This window comes from Hordeum vulgare, chromosome 3H, assembly GCF_904849725.1.
Source record: "Hordeum vulgare subsp. vulgare chromosome 3H, MorexV3_pseudomolecules_assembly, whole genome shotgun sequence".
Classification (NCBI taxonomy): Eukaryota; Viridiplantae; Streptophyta; class Magnoliopsida; order Poales; family Poaceae; genus Hordeum; species Hordeum vulgare.
The window spans coordinates 241,344,521-241,368,562 of NC_058520.1; the positions used below are offsets into that span (position 1 = coordinate 241,344,521).

The following is a 24,042-nucleotide window of genomic DNA, read 5'->3' on the forward strand; positions in this document are numbered from 1 at the left end:
TTTTGACCCCTTTCAGAGGAGGATTTTAAACGGAGTCCAAACGGAACGAAACTTCCAAAAAGATTTTTTTCAAAACAGAAGAAGATCGGGAAACTTGAGAACCAAGGCAGGGGCCACCAGGGACCCCACAAGCCCCCTATCCGCGGCCGGGGGGGCCACGCCTCCCAGGCTTGTGGACTCCCTGGGCCACCTCTCCCTAGGTCTTTTGCCTATATATTCCCAATAATTCCAGAAAAAATCAAGAGATCATCGAAAGTACTTTTCCGCCGCCGCAAGCTTCTGTCTCCGCAAGATCCCATCTGGGACACGTTCTGGTGCCCTACCGGAGGGGGATTCGGATATGAAGGGCTTCTTCATCAACACCATGACCTCTCCGATGATGCGTGAGTAGTTCACCATAGACCTACGGGTCCATAGCTAGTAGCTAGATGGCTTCTTCTCTCTCTTGGATCTTCAATACAAAGTTCTCCATGATCTTCATGGAGATCTATACGATGTAATCTTCTTTTGCGGTGTGTTTGTCGAGATCCGGTGAATTGTTGCCATCAAGGGTAAAAAGATGGGGTTTTCATCATTGGTTTGAGTTTATCCCTCTACATCATGTCATATTGCTTAAGGCGTTACTCCGTTCGTCATGAACTCAATACACTAGATGCATGCTGGATAGCGATCGATGTGTGGAGTAATAGTAGTAGATGCAGAAAGTATCGGTCTACTTGTTTCGGACGTGATGCCTATATGTATGATCATTGCCTTAGATATCGTCATGACTTTGCGCGGTTCTATCAATTGCTCGACAGTAATTTGTTCACCCACTGTAATATTTGCTATTTTGAGAGAAGCCTCTAGTGAACACTATGGCCCCCGGGTCTACTTCACACCATATTTTCAGCCTTAGACTTTTTCTTCGTTGCATTTTCCGCCTTCAGATCTCACTTTGCAATCAATCTTGAAGGGATTGACAACCCCTTTATAGCGTTGTGTGCAAGCTCTTTTGTGTTTGTGCAGGTACTCTAGACTTGACGAGATTCTCCTACTGGATTGATACATTGTTTCTCAAACTGAGGAAAATACTTACTGCTCATGTGCTTCATCGCCCTTTCCTCTTCAAGGGAAAAACTAACGCAAGCTCAAGAGACGACAGAAGATTTCTATCGCTGTAGCAGTGAGCTGGCCCGACATCTGCAAGCCCAATGAGCAGGGTGGTCTGGGGATTCATGTAGTCCAAGTGCATGAACATCGCCTTGCTGACTATGTGGCTTTGAAGGATCGCCAACGGTGACGGTGGCTTGTGGCTCGACATCATTAGGAATAAGTACCTTCGGGGCCAGCCGCTCGCATTCTGTCAGCGCTCCGGAGGCTCTCAGTTCTGGCAATCGGTCATCCAGTTGCTCCCTATCCTTCGCATTGGCTCTTTCATTGCGACTGGATCCGGGTCCGCTACACTGTTTTGGCTAGATCGCTCGGGTGGTAAATCGCCATCCGCCACCCGTTTCCCGATTTTATTTGCCATCGCGATGGAGTCCATGACCTCGGTTGAGATCGCGCTACGGGATCTTGGGCGCCTCGCGTTCCGCCGCCCTTTCGGGCCGCCCGAGCTCGCGGCCTGGGATGAAATGTGCAGTGCATCGCCCTCAGCTCACCCAACGTCGATACTACCGCGGACCACATGTCTTGTTGCCTAGAGCCCTCGGGTCGCTTCTCCGCCCGGTCCCTCTATGGGCCATCGTCCCATCCTCTGCCCCAGCGGCCCTCACCAGCGTATGGGGCATTAGGCTCCCCCTGAAAAGCAGGATATTCATGTGGCAATGGATCCAAGGTCGGGTTCCCTCTAGGGTGGAGGTGCTCAAACGCAATGGCCCGGGCAACAGGATCTGCCCTCTGTGCGACGTGCTGGAGGACTCCAACCACATCTTCTTCTCTTGCGTCACTGCTTAATTCCTATGGAGTTGCTTTCGCGAAACAGTCGGCTGTCAATGGTGACATATCAGTGTACCCAACATGTACGCGAAGAATATGTCCGCCCCCTCGTCAGCCCGCCACATTAGGGCCACATTAGGTGGTTGACCATCAGGGTGCTCACGTGGATCCTTTGAACTATTCGCAACAAGCTTGTGATCCAGCCTGTGCCCCTTCGGCGTGCCACTTTAAAATATGTGATTTCCTGCAGTTCTGGCGGCCGCTTAGCCGCCGACCGAGACGACATCACCAACATCATCGTCAACCTTCGTCTGATGACTCTCCGCATGGCACCCCCGCTCCCTCCTCCGCCTCCAGAGCCAGATTAGCCTGATGCGGCTTTCGCTTCACATCACATAACTCCGATTGGGTGTGGGTGTTTATGTTTCTTAGAGCTTGTCAAGTTGTGCCCTCAATGGAACCCTTTGATGGTGTCATGTGCTACTTATGCGCATCTATTGAACTTGGGTGTATTAAACCTATGTTGTTTGTATTTGTATAACGGTTTGCTTTATTTATAAAGCGGAGCGAAAACCTATTTCAATAAATTTACAAAAATGGAGGTATCTAAAACTAAAATATACCTAGATGCATCCATTACTTGGACAAATATATTCAGGCGGAGGGAGTATAAGCTTTTCAGAGATTCCAATAAAAATTACATACGAATATAAATAGACATCACTCATTTTACTATTTTACTATGTACGTAGTCCGTAGTGTAATCTCTAAAAAGACTTGTATTTAGGAACCGAGAAAGTATAGAAGTAGGTACCATTCTGATGTCACGTTGGTCTCCAGCTACGTACTCTATGGAGAAAGACGAACCATCCAGGCGAAAATCAAAATGCAAATACAGAATCATATTTTACTACCATTTCGGTAAACTTTGAACGCATATTCGTTACACTGAAGGCTGAATTGCCACTTCCTGCGCAATCTATTGATCTCCTGATGGTGCCCCGGGCGTGGTTCCAGGCATCTTGGAATCTGCACAATATTGCAATATTGAAGCCATCATGTTTGTTTGTTCTACACGTGGATCTCGTGCTAGTAGTCTAGAGATATACGTAGAAAATAACATATTCACCAGCTTCAGGTGACATCAGAGTCGAGGATGCGATTTCTTCCTTTGCGTGTGTTGGAACCATCGGACATAGTCTATGGAACAGCAAATGGGCTACAATTCGATCTATTGGATTTGTGTCTGTTTCTGCTTCCTTTACCAGAGATCTGATATCCAGATACAAGGATGAGCCATTGTGAATAGTCACAGAAAGAAGTACTATTAGCTACTCCCTCTGTCCCAAATGTCTCAAGCTTAATACAACTTTATACTAGAGCTAATACAAAGTTAAGATACTTATTTTGGGACCGAGGGAGTACAAAAAATGCACAAAAGGTAGCTTGCTGTTTACATGCCACAAAAGAAGACACACACGACATGACCTTAGGCTTGACCTAGGAGCATCTGAAGTTCAGGTCCTTTCAATTACTTGCTAGGGTTGTAAAGGAATTTCAGAGCATCTTACATGTGGACATGGTTGTACTTATTTACGTGGCAGTCCCTTTTCTGAATCTTCTCTTGTATCAGCCTACAAGGATGCATGTTCCAGCTACACCAGTAAATACCTAGAGCTTCCAAATTTCACGGGAATATTTGCCTATTGCCTCAAGCACACCAAAGTGCCCCTATCGTCGAAGATGTCCATGCCAAAGGAACACCAAAGTAACCAACGAATTTCCTAGAGCTAACTAGAAAGGTATATTTTTTACAAAATATATGTTACTTCAGGAAACATGATAAGACTTCCTATTTAACTAGTTTGGTTTTTTTACTCAAGCCCCAACAATTTTGATATTTTTGGCCACTGATATACAATTTCCCACTTTCTAATTTACCTACTCTCTCCGGTCCATATTACATGTCGCTGCTTTAGTACAATTTTTTACTAAAGTTGTACTAAAGCAGCCAGAAGTAATATGGATAGGAGGGAGTACTTCAGTTTTATTTTCTTTGCATTTTTTCAAGCTAAGCAATTCTGATATGTTGGTCAAATTTGGTATTCCAAACAAACTTAATTGAAGCAGCAACTATCATGGCATGTTTCAACCTTCTTTCCCCTCATTTTCTTTTCTTTCCCCCTTTTCTTCAGCACAATAACAGGTATTGTGTATAAACTACATAAAATAATAAATAGGACTCGTATTTTATAAAGACAGTACACCAAGTCTGCCTAGCTATACAATCAATCAGGGCATATATACATGCCTAGCTATACAATCTGTCAACTGCTTGAGCTAGTATAAATTTGTACTAAAGCAGCGACAAGTAATATGGATGGGAGGGAGTACTTTAGATTTCTTTTCGTTACATTTTCTCAAGCTAAGCAACTCTGATATGTTGGTCAAATATGGTATTTCAAACAAAACTAAAATCATTATAGTTGAAGTTGAAATTAATTGAAGCAGCAACTATCATGGCATGTTTCCAGCCTTCTTTCCCCTTGTTTTCTTTTATTTCCCCTTTCTCTTCAGCACAATAACACATATAGTGTATGGAGAGATACAAGGAGCAAAAGAAGGACATACATAAGGTGTTCATTCACTCGGAGAAGGCCTACGATAAGATACCGCAGAATGTATGTGATGGGCCTTGAAGAAACACAAAGTCTCACAAAGTACATCAAGGATATGTACGTTAAGGTTGTGACAAGTGTTCGAACAAGTGATGGCGACACTGATGACTTCCCGATCAAAATTGGACTGCACCAAGGGTCAGCTTTGAGCCCTTTGCTTTTTGTTTTGATGATGGATGAGGTCACAAGGGGGTATACACAAAAATATCCCGTGGTGTACGCTCTTTACGGATGATGTGGTGCTAGTCGATGATAGTTGACGGAGATTAATAGAAAGTTGGAGCTATGGAGACAAACCTTGAAATCGGAAGGTTTTAGGCTCAGTAGAACTAAAAGCGAATACATAGGTGCTATTTCAGTACTACTAGGCACGAGAAGTGGGAGGTTAGCTTGATGGCAGGTGGTACCTCAAAAGGACACCTTTCGATATTTGGGGTCAATGCTGCAGAAGAATGATGATACCGAAGAAGATGTAAGCCATTGAATTAAAACCGGATGGATGAAGTGGCGCCAAGCTTCTGGCATTCTCAGTGACAAGAGTCTATCAGACGGCGATTCGACCCGCAATGTTGTATGGCACTGAATGTTGGTCGACTAAAAGGCGACATGTTCAACGGTTAGCTGTAGTGGAGATATGCATATTGAGATGGACGTGTGGCCATACAAGGAAGGACCGGGTCCAGAATGATGATATACGGGATGAAGTTGAAGTAGCACCGATTGAAGAGAAGCTTGTCCAACATCGTCTGAGATGGTTTGGGAATATTCAGCGCAGACCTCCAAAATCTCCAGTGCATATTGGACGGCTAAAGTGTGCTAATAATGTTAAGAGAGGTCGAGGTAGACCGAACTTCATATGGGAGGAGTTCGTAAAGGGAGATCTTAAGGACTAGAATATCAAAGAGAGATCTAAAGAACTAGAAAATCACCAAAGAACCAGCCATGGACGTGGAAGCTAGCTATCCATGTGCCAAAACCAAGAGTTGATTGCAAGAACTTAGGAGGCGTTTGGTTTAGATCATCGGCAACACAAATGATAACAAAATCAGCGCTGGTAATGGAAATGGAATGAGAAAAACTCTCAACTTTGTTTGTCTGGTCACTGTAACGGTATGCACATACAATATTTCGTTCTGATTCATGACTTGGGGAAGATTTTATTTGAACAATAGCCATGGGTCAGCAAGAACACTGCAAGCAGCGAATCCAAATCCAAAAGGCCATGCAGTTGCTGGTGCTCTTGCGCCACTGTCGACGGCGGCTCGCTGCTCTTCGCAACGTACTGCCACCCCATAGCTGTTGCGTTGTCGCCATGAACGTCTCGCCGGCGGCGGCGGATAGGTTGAGCGACGCCGCCAGTTAGAGCCGCCTGGCCGGGTCGGATGCTCTCGGCTCTCGCATCCCACGCAAACCCCGGCCCCTCCGTCCCTCCCTCGCCCCCTTGCCGGAGATCAGATTTGAGGAGACGGGAAAGAACGGGAGGGATAACCCTGGTATTGTTAACTGTTTCCGGTGGGGGTTGAGCGGTATCGACCGTGAGTAGCGATGTAATTGGATTACATGGAAAGGGATTACAGCCCATATAAACCAAACACAAGCAATGTTTTTAGGTTACACTGTAATCAGGTTACAGGCAAAATTTGACGAACCAAATACCTCCTTGATTTCAACTCCAGCCTACCCCATCTTGTTTGGGACTAAAGGCTTTGTTGTTGTTTCGTAATAACACATTGTCTATGAACTACATAAAATAATAAACAGGACTCAAATTTTATAAAAGACAGTACAGCAAGTCTGCCTAGCTATACAATCTGTCAGGGCAAGTCTGCTTGAGCTAGATTTAGATCTAGAATGACAGTAGAGTCACCATTCCAGTGAATTAAGGCATGCGCGCATTTTGAGATTTAAGTTTGACCATCAATTAGACCAACAATATATAAGTTATGTGACTTCAAAATTATACTAATGAAAATATAATTTTGTCGCACGTTACGCACATTTTGTTGGTTAAACTGATGGTTGAACTTGATTGAAATGCATGTGCACTTTATTCACCCCCACAAGAATCACGTTTTGAACTACCCCTCATGTCCAAAACCGGGATTTTAATCCCCTCAACTATCCAAAACCAGGCAAATCACCCCCTCATGCCTAGCAAGTGGTTTAGCAAACCTGGCAGCGAGGATACACAAAAAAGCTCTGCCACACTGGGCGAGGCCATGCACTGAGCTGGGAGCGTGTCGAGAGCTTGCCAGAGGCATAGCGAAGCAAATAGGGGACACCATGTCTAGACAAGGAGGCGCGATCAGGGCCACCAACCATTGTGACAGCGTGCAGATCATGTCATCATAGCATGTGCTCGTTCAGAGGTAGGGTTCTTGAATGCCATGCCCGAGGGCGTAGGATAGCCACTGCTCCACTATGCAAGAGTCTTCAGAGGTGCCTGCTGGAATGCCCATGCAGTACATGTGCATGGCGACGTGGAGGTAGTGTAGCGGCGCGTAGCCGTCGCCACAACATCTCCGGACGAGCAGCGCGTTGGGGACCCTGCTGCTTCGGTGTGGAGCACCCCACGGTCATCCCTATGGATACTTCACCATCACCCCAAGTACCAAGTGGACCTATGACAAGAGCCCATGCACGTGCTATTCAAACCGAGGTGACATCCCTCCTACTTGAGCTCTCCATTTGAATGAGACATGGCCGCTACCTCAAAATGGGACTATGTGTGCTAAAGTACAAGGGTCATCCCATGGAACCAAGAGTTTATGAAGGAACAAACGAGGAGATACCTGAGATATCGTGTATACATAGGATACTTGAGTATCAAGTTAGGATAGCTATAGATATTCGGTTAGGACTTATCTCTAGCTTAAACCGAATCTACCTCTATCTCTTGTAATCTAAACTGCTTGTATGCATATCTCAGGGTTGCTCCTGCCTATATAAACATGCAACCGTCGCCCCTAACAGGTACGACGCTTCTAGCAATTCCTATATGGTAATCAGAGCCAATCTCTTCCATCACATCTAGAGTTTATTCATCCTTCCCAAACTAGCTACCATGGCCACCTCTGCCGCCGCAAACTCTGGCCTCTCTGGCCAAGTTACCGAGCGGCTTACCCGAGCAAACTATATCCTATGGCGAGCTCAGATCGTGCCGCAGCTCAGAGGCGTTGGCTACTTCGGGTATGTGGATGGAGCCACACCGGAGCCAGCTAAGGAGGTCGTCACCAAGGACAAGGAGGGGAAGGATACCTCCATCGTCAACCCTCTCCACTCCGTCTGGGTTCGAGAGGATCAACAGGTACTAGGTTACCTGCTGAACAATCTGTCTAAAGAAGTTCTAGTGCAGGGTCACGTCCATCTCCCATGCGCATGAACTTTGGACAGCACTGGCAAACATGTTCTCCTCCCAGTCGCTGTCCAAGGTAAACAACATCCGCATCTCTCTGGCTAATGCACATAAAGGGACGCAAACAGTGGCCGCCTACTTAGCGCACATGCGCTCACTCGCCGACGAACTTGCCGCGGCGGGGAAACCTCTTCCTGATGACGACATGATCTCGTACATCCTCGCTGGACTCGACATGGAGTACCAGCCGCTTGTCTCTGCCCTCGACGCACGCACAACGCCGGTCTCCTTCGAAGAGCTCTATGCCCACATGAGCAACTTCGACCAGCGTGTCGCGCTCTTCCAAGGAACAGGCTCCGGCAGTGGATTCAAATCCTCTGCCAAGGCTGCTTCACGCGGTCGAGGAGGAGGTGGTGGCAATTCCCGCTACCGCGGGCCGCCACGCAAAGGGAAAAACGCCAGCGACAACAACCGTGACGGCGGAAACTCCCGCAACACCAACAGCAGCAACGGCAGGCCCTCCTACACTAACACAAAGGGTCGCCGTAATTCCAACAACAAGTCTCACCAAGATGCCATCCGGTGCTAGATCTGCGGCAAACCGGGCCACTCGGCCAAGGACTGTTGGTACCGCTTCGAAGATGACGGTGATTCATCTCAGGACGACAAGGTCGCCGACGGAGCTGAGGCCTCATATGGGGTCGATAGAAACTAGTATGTGGATAGTGGTGCAACTAACCACATCACCGGTGAGCTGGAGAAAGTAACCATGCGGGAGAAGTATCGTGGCCAAGACCAAATTCATGCCGCAAATGGAGAAGGTATGAGGATTCGTCACATTGGTCACTCAATTATTAAAAAACCCCATCAAAAAATTCATCTCAGAAAAATCTTGCACGTCCCTAAAGCTTCAATGAACCTTCTCTCTGTTCATCGCATTGCACTTGACAATCATGTCTTTCTTGAGTTTCACCCGTTTTTCTTTTTGATCAAGGATCAGGCCACAAAGAAAATCCCATATCGAGGTAGATGCGTCCGAGGGCTCTACCCGTTGATTTCCGAGTTTAGAAGGTTCAATAAGCGTGCATTTGGTGTCACCAAATTGTCTTCAACAAGGTGGCATGATCGTTTAGGGCATGTGTTACGACCGGTACAACGTACCAACGGAGGAGGCCCAATGGGCAGGGTTAGTTACGGGCTTAGCCCAAGTTATCTTAGCTATCTTAGAGTCCAAGTTATATTAGAGTCCAAGTTATCTAGGGTTTAGTGAAGGTTGTCCTCCTATATAAACACATGTACCCCTTCGATATTAAGCAGACAATAAACAGTATTTTGTTGTCGTCTCCCTCAGGAGGGAGACGGGAGCCCCAAACCCTAGCCGCCTCTGTCTCTCTCCCTCTCACGCCGCGACGGCGCCCAACCGCCGGCGCCGGCGTCCCCAACCTCGCAGCCCGCACTTCCACCCCTACAACCTACGTCCGAGACCTGGTAGAACCCTAGCCTCTACCAATTTGGTATCAGGTAGCTTGGGTTCGATGAGTTTGTCGGACCTTCCCACCACCACCGCTGCCGCCACCACCGCCATCCCCGCCACCTCGCAGCAGCCGCCGCCGCCGCACCAGTCACCGCCGCCGGCCACCTCCGGTACCGCGGCCCTGGCGGCCGAAGCCGCCCCCGTCCTCTCCCCGACGGAGATGTCCTCGGCGATCCACGACCTCACCCTGGCGGTCTCGAACCTCCGGACTTTCCTCCAGGCTCTGTACACAACCCCGCCACCACCGCCTCCGCCGGCGGCGCCCTTCGGGCCACCGCCCCCAGCCACCGTAGCGCCCCAGGGCCTGCCGATCACCCAGGTCCGGTGGCCGCCATCGCCGTCCCCGCTACCGACGTGGATCGACACGCCGACGGACACGACAGCGCCGCTACAGCCGACGGTGTTGCAGCCACCCGCCCCTACCTTCGGGGGGTTCGGCGGGTACACTGACCCGTACGCCGGGAGCTCCGTGGTGCCGCAGCACTCTCCTTCCATCGCGCTGGGTCGTCACGAGGGCGCCTACGCGGCCTCGCCACACGTGCAGCAGCCGCCCCGCTTCACCAAGCTGGAGTTCGCCACCTACGATGGCACCGTCGACCCCCTGAACTGGCTCAATCAGTGCGACCAGTTTTTCAGGGGGCAGCGGACCATGGCGTCCGACCACACGTGGATCGCCTCCTACCACTTCCGTGGCGCCGCCCACACGTGGTACTACGCCCTCGAGCAGGACGAGGGCGGGATGCCTCCGTGGGAGTGCTTTCGTGACCTGTGTCTCCTCCGGTTCGCCCCCCCCCCCCCCCATACGTGGGAGCCGCCTGGCCGAGCTCGGTCGCCTTCCCTTCACCACCTCGGTGCAGGACTTCGCTGGCCGCTTCCAGACGTTGGCCTGCCATGCGCCTGACTCACGGCTCGCCAACGCGCCGAGCTCTTCGTCGGCGGCCTTCCCGACCACATCTGCATCGACGTCGAGATGCGCGACCCCCAGGACCTGCAGACGGCCATGTATTACGCACGCGCGTACGAGCAGCTCCCGGGCCGCGGCACGCGTCCCCCGACCCGCCCCGCCCCGGCGGCCGCCGCCCCGACACGCCCCGCCGGCCACTACTGCGGCTGCCCCCGCGCCGACACGCACCTTCCGGCGCTTGACGTCGGCCGAGCAGCTCGAGCGGCGCGGCAAGGGCCTGTGCTTCAACTACGACGAGCCGTATACGTGGGGTCATACGTGCGCCCGCCTATTCTACTTGAAGACCGTCGACGACGCAGAGGTGGAGGCCCTCACCGCGGAGCTTGACGCCACCACACTCTCCGAGGCCGGCGTCACGACCTACGGGCCGGTCGATGCGACCGCCTTCGTCGTCTCCCTTCATGCCATGGCTGGCATCAAGATGGCAAAGACAATGCTGCTTCCGGTGACAATCAATGGGGAGCGTCTCACCGCGCTCGTGGGCACGGGTTCGACGCACAACTTCCTGTCCGGGGACACCATGCGCCGCTTCGCACTCCAACCGGCGGGCTCGGAGAAGTTCAGCGTCACCGTCGCCAACGGGGACCGCCTTGCTTGCCAGGGGGTGGCGCGGCAGGTTCCCGTCCTCATCGGCAACGAGCCGTTCTCCGTCGACTGCGTCGGCATCGACCTGGGCTGCTACGACTTCATCCTCGGCATTGACTTCATGTCCACTCTCGGCCCCATCCTTTGGGACCTCGATGTGTTGTCCCTCATCTTCTGGCGCGAGGGCGGCCTTCAGTGGACAGGCATCGGCGGCTCCGGCGCCGCGACTCCGCAGCTCCGGTTGATGGCGGCCGCACTGGACGAGGCGAATCCTCTCCTGGCCGACCTCCTGCAGCAGCACAGTGACATCTTCGACGAGCCACAGAGCCTCCCTCCCGCGCGGCCCTGTGACCACCGCACCACCTGCTGCCGGACATGGAACCTGTCGCCGTGCGCCCGTACCGGTACCCTCAGCTGCCGAAAGACGAGCTCGAGCGTTAGGTGGCGGTCATGCTCGCGCAGGGCATCATCTGCATTTCGACATCGCCGTTCTCCGCCCCGGTGCTCCTTGTGCGCAAGCCCGACGGCACATGGCGCTTCTGCATCGACTACCGCGCCCTCAACGCCCTGACGTCCAAGGACAAGTTCCCCATCCCCGTCGTGGATGAGCTCTTGGACGAGCTACACGGAGCGCGCTTCTTCACCAAGCTCGACCTTCGCTCGGGCTACCATCAGGTGCGGATGCACCCTGATGACATCGAGAAGACGGCGTTCCGCACTCACCATGGCCACTTCGAGTTCCTGGTGATGCCGTTCGGCCTCTCCAACGCGTCAGCGACCTTCCAGGCCCAGATGAACGACGTGCTCAGCCCATACTTGCGCATTGTTGAGACTCCTATGGAGCTCAATGTTCACCTCTCTGCTACTGATGGTGATCCCCTGCCTGAACCGACGCGTTATCGTCATCTTGTTGGCAGTCTTGTCTATCTAGCTATCACTCGTCCGGATATCTCTTATCCGGTTCATATTCTGAGTCAGTTCGTCTCCGCTCCCACATCGGTTCACTAGTCATCTCCTTCGTGTTCTCCGATATCTTCGGGGTACGATCTCTCACCGTCTATTCTTTCCTCGATCCAGTTCTTTACAGCTTCAGGCCTATTCAGATGCTACGTGGGCTAGTGATCCTTCAGATCGCCGTTCACTTTCTGCTTACTGTGTTTTTCTTAGTGGTTCTCTCATTGCCTGGAAGACGAAGAAACAGATTGCAGTTTCCCGTTCGAGTGCAGAGGCTGAGTTGCGAGCGATGGCTCTTTTGACGGCAGAGGTGACTTGGTTACGGTGGTTACTTCAGGATTTTGGTGTTTCTGTCACTACACCGACTCTGCTCTTGTCTGACAGTACAGGTGCTATTAGCATTGCACGCGATCCTGTGAAGCATGAGCTCACCAAGCATATTGGTGTTGATGCTTTCTATGTGCGCGTTGGTGTGCAGGATCAGGTTATTGCTCTTCAGTATGTGCCTTCCGAGTTATATTTGGCGGATTTCCTAACGAAGGCCCAGACTAGAGCACAACATGGCTTTTATCTCTCCAAACTCAGTGTTGTTCATCCACCATGAGTTTGAGTGGGCGTGTTAGAGTTATAATATGTCATGTACCCCTTTGTATTTATCCCGTTGTATAAGGGGTTTCCTGCATATGTTCCACAACTGTACATGTATATATATCGGCCTATGGCCTCATAGGAATACAAGTTGCATATTCCTAACAAATTTCAGCAAGTTAACTTCTTTCTCTTTAGTCACTCTATTTGCTATTTGTAGATCCACACAAAGAAAAGGAATCGTTTACAAGTTCAAAGATTGAATGACAATGTCTTTGTTTCATACAACCGGAAGAACATGGATAGGTTTAAAAAGAGGCGTGAGAAGATGGGTGACAAAAGCTATGATCCTCTTATCATTGAGGATTTTGATTGGGGCAATGAGTGGGTTGACCCAACAATACGTCCAGCTCAATGTGCTCGAGGGTGTCCCAATGACATTTCATGGGAGCTTGTTGATGAGGCTGTTGGTGCAAGTTCGTCGCTGCGAGGTCGCAATTTTCCTAGAGTTGCAACCATGGAAAGGAGGCACTCAAATGACAATATCCAGTACGAGAGGCAGCGCAAAAGGTCTGCTCCATCACAACCATTTCATAATGAAGATGGTGAAGACAGTGACCAAGAACAACACTCAAGTATCCCCAATGGAGAGGATGATGATTCAGACTTTCCTCAAGATGATGTTGATGTGACCGATGATGAAGAAGATCCAACTAGTGCTAAACAAGATGGTGAAGACAACACAAATGCTACCATGGATGAGTTCGATGATGGCTATTGAGCATTGAGAGTGGACAGCCTTGCTTATGAGTTCATTGTGTATGCCTGTTTGGAACCTATTTTATGTTGTAATTTGTGAACCTAATTTATTTTGTGTTGTGGACTTGTGGTTGTGGAGAGCTAGACCTATTTGCTTTTGCACTCATCTTATTTACTCTCTGTTTTCCTTACCAATGGTGGTCTGTTAAGTACTTAAGTCAAGTTTTAACCATGTATGTTCCATCTTTATGCAGATTTCTATTGTGGAAGAAAGAAATGGGAAGAAAGATGGAAAAAATGGATGCTGTGTGGGCTCAACAACCAGAAAATTCAAGGTATTTTGACTATTTATGTCTACTACTCTAGTCATTTTATTCATCATCATCTGTTCAGAAAATGAAGTAAGCGTCGCCTCGCCTCACGCTTTAAGAGCCTAGGCGTTGAGCCCCCCCCCCCCCCCAACGCCTTAAAACGCCTTAAAAAGTATGGTTCTTATCAGATCTTTGTTGAAAAGTTAATAAAGATGGTTGTATGCATCAATTGATGCAAAGGCCGGGGGTTTAAACCTCAACTCCTCCTAGAGGATCAAGCCCTACCAAGAAAGGGAGGGTCTCCCAAGATTACCAATGCCTCCTAAGGGAGAAGGATCCCCATCATAGGATCAACAAGACCTCCCAAGGGAGAATGATCTCTTGAGATAATCAAGCCCCCATCTCCATAGGATTTTGGGAAGAACTACCTTGCTACTCTTTTCCTCTTGTTGTCCTTGTATTCTTGTGGATTTGTGTGATTGTGGATCTTGTGAATGTGTGATTTGGACTTGTCTCTGAGTATTCTCTCTTCTGATTTGTATTCCTCTTGAACCCCATCTCCAAGTTATGAAACATTAGGTCATCTATGGTTCCTACCCTACACCACGCTTCTTTGCGAAAAACTCCATGACGATTGTGTTGAGTTATAATATAAGTCATGTACCCTTTTGTATTTATCCCAATATATAAGGGGTTTCCTGCATATAGTCCACCACCTGTACATGTATATATACCGGCCTATGGCCTCATGGGAATACAAGTTGCTTATTCCCAACATGGTATTAGAGCCTAGGTTCTTTTTGCACGCGCAACTCGTGCTTTTCCCGATCTAACCTTCCCCACCTCTGGTACCGGCCCTCGTCCCGCTCGCCTCGCCCCACTCGTGGAGGAGTTCCTGCCGCGTTCCTGTCGTGGCTCTGCTTCGAGTCCACATCCTGCCGCGTTTCCTGCCGTGGTTCTGCTTCGAGTCCGCTACAGCCAGATCGAGGTCGCGGCATTGCTCCAGATCGATTTCACCTGCCGCTTCGCCCGGTTCGTTTCGAGGTGAACGCGTCGCTCCAGCTCGTATCTGGCAGATCGAGGCGGCTCGATCCCACTCGCCAGAGATCGAGGCAGCTCCATCCCATCTCGCCAGAGATCGAGGCAACTCGATTTCACCTGCCGCAGACGCCTCGCCCGTTTTCCGCTTCAAGTCCGCGGGAACAACCAGATCGAGGCGGCTCGATTTCACCTGACGCAGACGCCCCGCCCGGTTCCGCTTCAAGTCCGCAGGAACAGCCAGATCGAGGCGGCTCCATCCCATCTCGCCAGATCTGACGCCCCATCTCACCAGATCGAGTCCGCTCCAATCCTGCTGACATACGCGGACGCGGTTTGCTGCCTAAGTTCCAAAAAGAAAGAAAATTTGTTGCATCCGGCTACTTTGTTGTTCCTCGTTGCCGGTGATCTTTGATGACACTAACTACACCGAGTTCATTGGCGTTGATGCTTTCTATGTGTGCGTTGTTGTGCAGGATCAGGTTATTGCTCTTCAGTATGTGCCTTCTGAGTTACAGTTGGCGGATTTCCTGACGAAGGCCCAGACTAGAGCACAACATGACTTTTATCTCTCCAAACTCAGTGTTGTTCATCCACCATGAGTTTGAGGGGGGGTGTTAGAGTTATAATATAAGTCATGTACCCTTTTGTATTTATCTCAATATATAAGGGGTTTCCTGCATATAGTCCACCACCTGTACACGTATATATACCGGCATATGGCCTCATGGGAATACAAGTTGCTTATTCCTAACAGATTGTACATATGTATGCACTAGCAACCTGCTTGATAGGATATAGCTGCGCCCATAGTCATCGACACTTGTCATCCTGACGCACGCAGCAAGCGCTCGTGCGCCTCCGCATTCCCACGAACATCAGGGCCATCGCGCATGCTGACTACAGGGGAAGGTGGCAGCACAACACTTCCACCATAGCGTTGTGTGGAGGTGCACGTAATAGGAATATGCCAACGGCGGTCTCAGACGGACCCCCACGCTGGCCCTCAGAGACTAGAGGCCATACCAGCAACAAGGACTCTTGAGGAGATGGATGGTCGTGTACCTTGCTGCTAGTTTTCCTTGCCGTCATATGCCACGGTCTCGTCGAAGGAGCACGCGACGGAGTCGCCGGAGATGCGGACATGTGTGGTTCCATTTGTTAGGAAAGCAACTTATCTTTATTGAAGGCCCAAGGGGCATATATATATTACACATGACTTGAGGTGCAAGGAAAGTAAACATAGACTAATAAGGACTCCTAGACTAACACTAATACTTCCTAACACCCCCCCTCAAATGCAAAGCGTATGCAATAGCATTGCATTTGAAGAAGTGTAATACTAAAAAAATGATAATCCAAATCCGCGTCTTGAGAGTGTCGTCGTAGCATGAAGAGTCTTCAAAACTTGTCGAGTCGCCAAAGGAGATAACGAAGAGATGGCACATCAGAGGTAGACACCGCATTACTTGAAGATACAAGATAAGTATCAAGAGAAGATGGGTTGTCAAAAGAAGATGGCACATCAGAGGAAGACACCGAAGAGATGGCACATCAGAGGAAGACACCGCATCACTTGAAGATACAACATAAGTATCAAGAGAAGATGGGTTGTCAAAAGAAGATGGCACATCAAGAGAATAGAACATTGTGCACAAAATCATAGTCCACGACAACCGTCGGGGAAAGAAGCTCGGCGGATAAGGCACGATGGACGTAGATCGACAATGCAAAAGAAGTCCAGAAAATCCTATAGAAAACTACAAGGGCAAATAGGCCACAAAAGTTGCATAGAAAGGATCAGGACCGGAGAAAAGGCCGGCAGACAAAGGTATGGTGGACTCGCATGACGTGATAACACAAAACATCAACGGATTTGGTGGACGCAGCGGAAAAATATAGAAAGCTAGAAGCATAGACTAAACTGAAGACTAGATGCAATAGCAGCACAAAAATAAATAAATTCAGAGACCAAAACAGAGTAGCAGCAGGCCAAGCGATGGAAGTAGAAAAAACTGCTGATCTGGTCCTTGGCCTGCCTGTGGTACATGTAGTTCTGGCCCGGAGGGATCGGGCAGTTGGTGCCGGACGGATTGACGTCGCCGTAGGTGACCTCCCAGTTGAAGAACCTGTAGGGAGCCTCCGCCTGCGCGGAGAGGACGATGCGTGCAAGGGCAACAGATAGCGCCGCCGCCGCCGCCACCATCTCGGGCCTCCGCGGGAGTGGGTTAGATGGGATGGCGCAGAGAAGAGATGTGGGCAGATGGCTCCACGGGAGTGGAGGCGGCGCGACCTGGAGCTGCTGGATCTAGGAGAGAGCGGGCCTACGGCGGGATCCAGGGCCAGCGGGACCGGCTGAAGATCGGGAGCCGGCGGGAGATCGGTGGCCTGCGGGATGAGCCCCCTGCTTCGATCGAGCAGGACGAGAGGAGATCGAGCGGGGAGGCCCGGTTGGAGATCGATCGGGAGGGCGAATTGCGGTGCCCGAAAAAAATAACCTAAGCTCTAATACCATGTCAGGAAAGCAACTTATCTTTATTGAAGGCCCAAGGGGCATATATATATTACACATGACTTGAGGCGCAAGGAAAGTAAACATAGACTAATAAGGACTCCTAGACTAATACTAATACTTCCTAACACCATTGATGTGTCTTGAGGAAAGAAAAACAGGTTTTTTTAAAGAAACAATTGATTACATTGGCATATGAGTCACGAGATGAGGTGGCAGTGCAAGTCAAACAAAAAAATCTGGTCAGCATGACATGTGGGCAAAACCACCTGCCGGAACAGATTGGAGATCTTTGAGGGGGGTGATTTGCCTGGTTTTGGATAGTTGAGGCGATTAAGATCTTGGATGTGAGGGGGCTATCTGTCTAAAACATGGTACTTGTGGGGGTTATATACACTATTTTTCCTGGAATGGAGGGAGTACTAACCCACTTTGGCATGAAGCAATATACCGTTTTCTCCTGTTGGACACGTCATTTTCTGGAACTTCATCTTCATCTCTTTTAGTCTTGTTACTGCTAGTTCTGTCACTAGCAATTTGTCTCTGTGAGGAACTATGAGCCAATCGAAGCAAACTGTCTCGAATGCAGAGTCGAGTTCTGGCATCCAGCTGCACAAGGAATAAAATATGTAGTCAATTTCATTTTCACAAGACCAATGCTGCAACTGAAAAGTGTTTCACTCGACACATGAACATCAATAACGTTTTATAGAAAGAATAAAGAAATGACCTTCCCAAGGGCATCTTTAAGCTCATAATATATTTTTTCCTCTAAAAAGGGATCATCAGGAATTCCAAAAATCTTATGTATCTCTTTATGACAAGCTGAAGTCTGCTCTGGTGCATTTTCGCCTATGATACCTGAACTCCCTAATGAATCTGAGTTCTTTTTCCTTCGGGAGTACGCTTGAGGTACCAACATGTTCCTGCCCGAACCCTCTTGACGAAATTGCTGCTGCTGTTGTTGAATAGCTCTCAGGGCTTGCTGTTGTTGCCGGCGCCTAAGCTTTTCAATCTTTTCCTGGGGTGTCATCGTCAGTGCCCTTGATGGCATATCTTGTGGCTTTTCGGTGGAACTTGATTGCTTCAGAGGATCTACTGAAGTTTGGTAACATGCAGCCTTTGGGTTTGTCTGATGGTCTTCAGCCTGAATATTTGACACCACCGGGATGTTAGAAAACGGATATGCAGGATATCCATAGCCAGGGAATGCAAGCTGAATAGCATCTTGAAATTGCTCCATATTCTTGCTATCATGGAGCAGTGCATATTGACAAGTCTGAAAATGCTGGACAGGAGGTTCGGATAATGAGTGCAAACTGTCTGGTTGCTGGTGTCCTTGGTTCTGGGAGAAACCACTTGTATTGTAGGATGTTTTACTTTTGCTTCCTTCATCTGGTTTTATTTGTGATTTCATTGGCCTCTTCTCCACATCTCCCTACAAAAGTGCCACATTTATACTGGATTGAAAGGAGACAGGTCACTGACTGAAACAAGATGTAACCAAGTACCTATTGTTTTGACCAATTTTAAACTACATCTAGATTCCAGGCTATCAAAATGACAATTATAGTAGTGAAGACAGTCCCCAATAGTAAGGAGAAAAATGTCATACAGGATGAATCCAGAGAAGATCAACTGAATACATGTACAGAAAAACAGCATACATTACAAGTAGGGCATCTCTTGTTCAGATGAAGATTTCTTTAGCGTTTACTTTTCTGGTGAACATCGACTATTGGAACCTTAGGCTGGATAACAGATATCAGATTAGTATAGCCAAATTTATCAGGATATGACCATCAGCTCCATTCAGGTCAGTTCAAAAAGACCTCTAAATTGAAAGTGAAAAATAAATGATAACTATGAAGTGAATAAGTCTTTTAAAATCACTATATTGGACAATTGACACTCTTATATGTGTTAATTTATATGTTTTCAAAGGATGGCAACCATGCAAAGTAAACATTTTTTCCAGATCATGATGAAAGATGGATATAAATTCATTCATAAAAGATGAACATATGCATCACATGGCTAGCTACCACCTTCAATGTCTATACCAATATAATAAGAGTGAGTTGCGGAGATCCAACAAATCTCACCCGTTCAACCACGTCTATTCAACGGTCTACGCTGCCCCGATGTTTAGCGCTAAACATGTTTAACATTAAACATGTTTGACCACCCACTAATTAACAGCATGCCTAATATCAACGTCGGCATTAACCGGGTAATTATATCCTACCTAATATTAATAAGCAATTTATATCTTGCCTAATATTAATGTGCAATACAATTAATATCTTGCCTGATATTAACATCCATTGCACATACACAATTAGTAGTCTGTTAATTTTCGAGAATAATCACTACCCAGACAATTTTACACTCAGCAAGCATTAGCATTAGTATCTGCTACCCAAAAGTATATACACGAGAGAAACCAAGAGGTGATTGCTAAGCATGTCAATGCATTTAGCCATGTACCTTGATTTCTTGTTTGGCTATTTTACTGGGAGTACCATCAATCAGAAGCGAAGAAGATCCACAATCAGAAGATGGTTGCTTATTTAATGGTATACACTGTAAAACAATCAAGTCACATTGATAAGAAAGAGCTCAGTGCTACAGGGGAAATTAAGATTAGCAATGCAAGATCTGAGTACTATATATACATACCGGAAAGAGGATTGATTGTACAGTACCATCAACCACATCTGAAGGCGTAACGAGGAAATCACTGCCATTAACAATCATCTCATTACCAAATAAGGCTTCAGTGTTGCTACAGAACCAAATCAAGCCATAAGTTTATTAAACCAGTAATAGTATCCTACGAACTATCCAAACTTATTGTTTCATTTGATTTCCAACCATACCTAAACAAGCAGTCAAAATCATCAAAATCTCCAATATTACCCCAGTCGCAGTCGAGAAAGTTGTTGCCCTTTTCTTCATGCTCGTTGTCAAACACTTCAGGTTCACCATCCAGCGGCACTGTATATGGGCTAACGAAAGATGTATAATTTCCTTTGCAAGTATTGCATCTTTACCTTTTTTTCATACATGTGTGGCATGTTTGAATGTAGAAATGTTAAATAATGAAACAAACCTGACACGCCTCTGGTGGCTTTCTGTAAACTAGATGCAGAATTGAAATCCAAATATGTTGATGCTATATTATTGTCATTGTAGTTTCTATCAAATGCAGTGCTCAGGAGAGGCAGGTCAGGCCAGGATTCCATGTCAAGATGTGTAGCTGAATAATGTCCACTGGCCTCAGTGGCAGGCTGCTTTTTGAAACCAGGATGTTCAGTTCGCCCCCCTGAAGTACATTCAGTAAGGCCCACAACACTAACTGCTTCATCATCATTCTTCTTCTGGTCTCCAACACAGATTGATCTACTATCCTTCGTACCCTTGGGGCAAGGTGCTATATGGTCCTCATTCTCACTACGTTCAGCCCAGATTCCATCCCCTACCTGCATTTCAAAACAAAAGACTAAATCATCCGGATAAAAAAGTAGCAGTGTCTCTGCATCGCTAATCAAAATTAATTCGAGTAGCATACTGTTTTTGAATCTCAAATTATAAATTTAGCAAATCTCAAACTCTATCATCTGCCTATATTTAAATTTGTAACTTGATGAAATATTAATATTCTCAAAATGCACGAAAGAGTATGAATATTCCAGGTGAATAAAGAACATGTAATTTAGTTCAAAACAAGCCGGTAAATCTATTCAAACTCTAATATGATCTCTAAACTGACTGGACTCTTTCCTAACGAAGTTGCTTAATCAATTAGGACTCTAATGTAACCAGTAGTTAAGCCAATAGCACAGAAGGAGTGAAGCATCGAAGAAGACTGTAGCAAATCCCTTTCTGTTCTTCCTATTCTTCCCACTACCTCTGTCGCGCGCTCTCTGTTAGGACATGGCTAGATACTGACTGAATTATATTGCGAAAGAGGAAACTTAGAAGATTTTAGAGCAAATTGGCTCGAGTTGCTAGGGTTTATATTGCGAAATAGGAAAGTGTGGTACTGTAGCATGCCACAGGCGGCTAGGGTTACAACCCAATTACATAAAGATGGTCTCAAACACAAAGAAATGGTGGTTTTATAGCCATTAGAGTCGGGAGCAGGTGAAAAGCTAAAACAGAAAGCAAAGGTAACCATTCACCGTTGCCGGATGCTGAACAACGATTCGGGATTGGTGGTGTAGCGTCTGATCTTTGATCAACGGCTGACAATGAACATAAACGGCGAGCCGGTATCAAGCGACGTGACTCCTACGATCAAGGATGAACGTCGAGCGCGACCTCAGGAGCGTCATGCGGAAACAGTAAAAGTGTCACTATTCTTCAGTTGATTCGGTTTGGAACCTGAGAATACCCCCCGATTGCTCGCGCCTCGCGCGCCACGGAATGCAGCACCACCCCCGATGTCTGCTCTGCGATCAAGCCCCAGAAAAGATGCGCCACCTAATGCTAGAATGCCCATTTGCTCGCCAAACTTGGCATGAGATCCTTGCCTGGCTCAGGATGACAGCCACCCCACCAGACCATGAGGCCTCACTCATGGACTGGTGGCTGCAGGCCAGGCAGAATACGCCGAAGTCGCTGCACAAGGGCCTCGCGTCCACCACCCTCCTCGTGCCATGGATGATCTGGAAACACCGCAACGCTTGCGCCTTTGAAGGGGCCCAGCCTTCCTCGCTGCAGCTGCTCAACAACATCAAGGAGGAGGCCACTGCCTGGGCCAACGCGGGCGCCCGCGGACTTAGAGTAGTTCTCCCACAGACCTGGGATGTCCACTAAGTTCTCTCGTTTTTGCTTTGTAACTGGTGCCTCCTAGGAGGACATGTAACCCAAACTCTGCCTTTTCAATGATAAAAACGCAAATGTCATTTGCGCTTTCTCGAAAAAATACCCCCCGATTGAGACAATGCTTGTCCTCAAGGCTGAAACGAGGGAAAAAACTTCTGTATAAATGTTGAGTCCTCCCATGTTGCTGCTTCGATCGACACGTCCACCCATTTCACTAGCCAGCATACTACAGGAATACTGATGTTCCCCTGTGGTCTGGGAATCAATCTCCTTTCCAGTACCTTTTCTGGCTCCATTTTGACCAATCCATTCTCATCCACTAGAGGCAAGTGACGAGTTGGCATGGCATGAGGGCTGACATGCTTCTTGAACTGCCTGACATGGAAGGCACTCTTCTGGAAGGAACAATTTATATGAAGTGTTCCCAATTTATTGCAGCACTCTGAAAGGCCCATAAAATTTGGAATGGAGTTTCAGATGATTATGGGGACTGAGTGAGGTGTGCCTGTAAGGTTGAAGCTTGAGATAGGCCATGTCACCCACTTGGAATTGCCTGTCAGTTCTCTTATCAGCAAAGTACTTCATTCTGTCTTGAGCTTTCAGCAAATTCCTATTGATCACTTCCATTGCTAGCTCTCTGTTTTTTAATAAGTTCTCACTGTCCTCACAGACGGAGTCAGGTAGTGTAGACGGAGCTAACATGGGAGGTGGAGAACCATACAGAGCTTGAAATGGGGTCATTTTCAGAGAGGTATGAAAGCTGGTGTTGTACCACCACTTTGCTAAAGCTAGCCAGTTGTGCCACTTCTTAGGTTGCTGAAAATACATGCATCTGAAATAATTCTCTAAGCACTTGTTCACTCTTTCAGTTTAACCATCTAACTGTGGATGATAGCTAGTACTGAACTGGTGATGTTGAGGGACTTGAACAGTTTCTGCCAAAGATTACTAGTGAAAATCCTGTCTCTGTCAGTGACAATGACATGAGGCATTCAATGTTAACCTGAATATATATTGTTCAAAAAAGCTCTAGCAACAGTTTGCTCTGTAATTGGATGTTTCAGAGTTTCAAAAAAAAATATTGGATGTTTCACAGCAATAAAGGGGGCATATTTTATGAATCTATCCACCACTACTAATGTCATGTCCTTCTTTTCATATATGGGCAAACCCTCCACAAAATCCATGCTAATATGTGCCCAAGCAAAATCAGGAACAGGGAGAGGTTGAAGCAGACCAGGGTATGGTCTATTGGTATATTTTCAGCTTTATTATCTGTCATGTAGGATAGATCTTGACAAAATGTGAAAAGTAGACAAAATGTCTTGCCTGAGATTAGTAGAGTTGCCCATAACTGTTGTCATATCTGAAAATTCCATTCTTAAATGTGTAACGTGAATTTTCATCTTTGCTGATGGCACATGTGATTTCTTTGATTATTGGGTCTGCAGCATAAGTTTTTACCACTTCGGTAATCCAGACAGGAACACTAGCACTTGTAGTGAGCATTGACACCAAATATTTCACTCTGGAAAGTGCATCAGCAGCTTTGTTTTCCTTGCCTCTCTTATACTCTGCAGTGTAATTATAACCCAATAATTTCACCAGTAACTTATGTTGAATTCGCTCCGTGAGCTTCTGGTCTTGGATGTACTTCGGGCTCTCTTGATCAGTTGTGATCACAAGGGCAGATGCTAGTAACTTGTAGTGAGCATTGACACCAAATACAACACCCAAGAGCGCAACCAAAGGACAAGAAGCTCGCATGGAGCAACGCCAGGAAGCAAGGTTGGGAGCAAATGCACCTCATTATCCACCAAGAAAAGAACAGCAGCGTCATCCTCAACACAATCAAGACGGAGAAGAACACTTTGGCTAGCTCAAGTTCACAATGCCAAAAAAGTCCGGAGGCACAGATCCTGAAGAATACCTATCTCGGGCACTCAAGGTGGACAAGATCTCCTAGTAGACTATGATGAGCCCAAGAAGATTGCCATGGCTTCACTCGAGT

The 24,042-nt window shown here is 47.6% G+C and overlaps 1 protein-coding gene across 10 annotated transcripts in view; it reads right to left on the minus strand.

The window, feature by feature from the left end:
* Positions 1-2,630: 2,630 nt before the first annotated feature.
* Positions 2,631-24,042, minus strand: part of LOC123443599 (protein LNK2-like) — a 37,680-nt gene continuing 16,268 nt past the window's right edge. For 2 of the 10 annotated variants that reach the window (XM_045120050.1, XM_045120049.1), the window contains 8 exons: positions 20,314-20,683; positions 20,081-20,198; positions 19,881-19,986; positions 19,689-19,784; positions 17,929-18,636; positions 17,626-17,807; positions 3,030-3,192; positions 2,631-2,949 (listed from right to left, as the gene is read on the minus strand). In XM_045120050.1, the coding sequence (XP_044975985.1) occupies positions 2,821-2,949; positions 3,030-3,192; positions 17,626-17,807; positions 17,929-18,636; positions 19,689-19,784; positions 19,881-19,986; positions 20,081-20,198; positions 20,314-20,683 (1,872 nt within the window). In that variant the 3' untranslated portion in view covers positions 2,631-2,820. Of the gene's footprint in view, positions 2,950-3,029; positions 3,193-17,625; positions 17,808-17,928; positions 18,637-19,688; positions 19,785-19,880; positions 19,987-20,080; positions 20,199-20,313; positions 20,684-24,042 lie in introns of those variants that run through there. The other 8 variants (XM_045120052.1, XM_045120051.1, XM_045120054.1 and 5 more) reach the window with 8 other exon arrangements.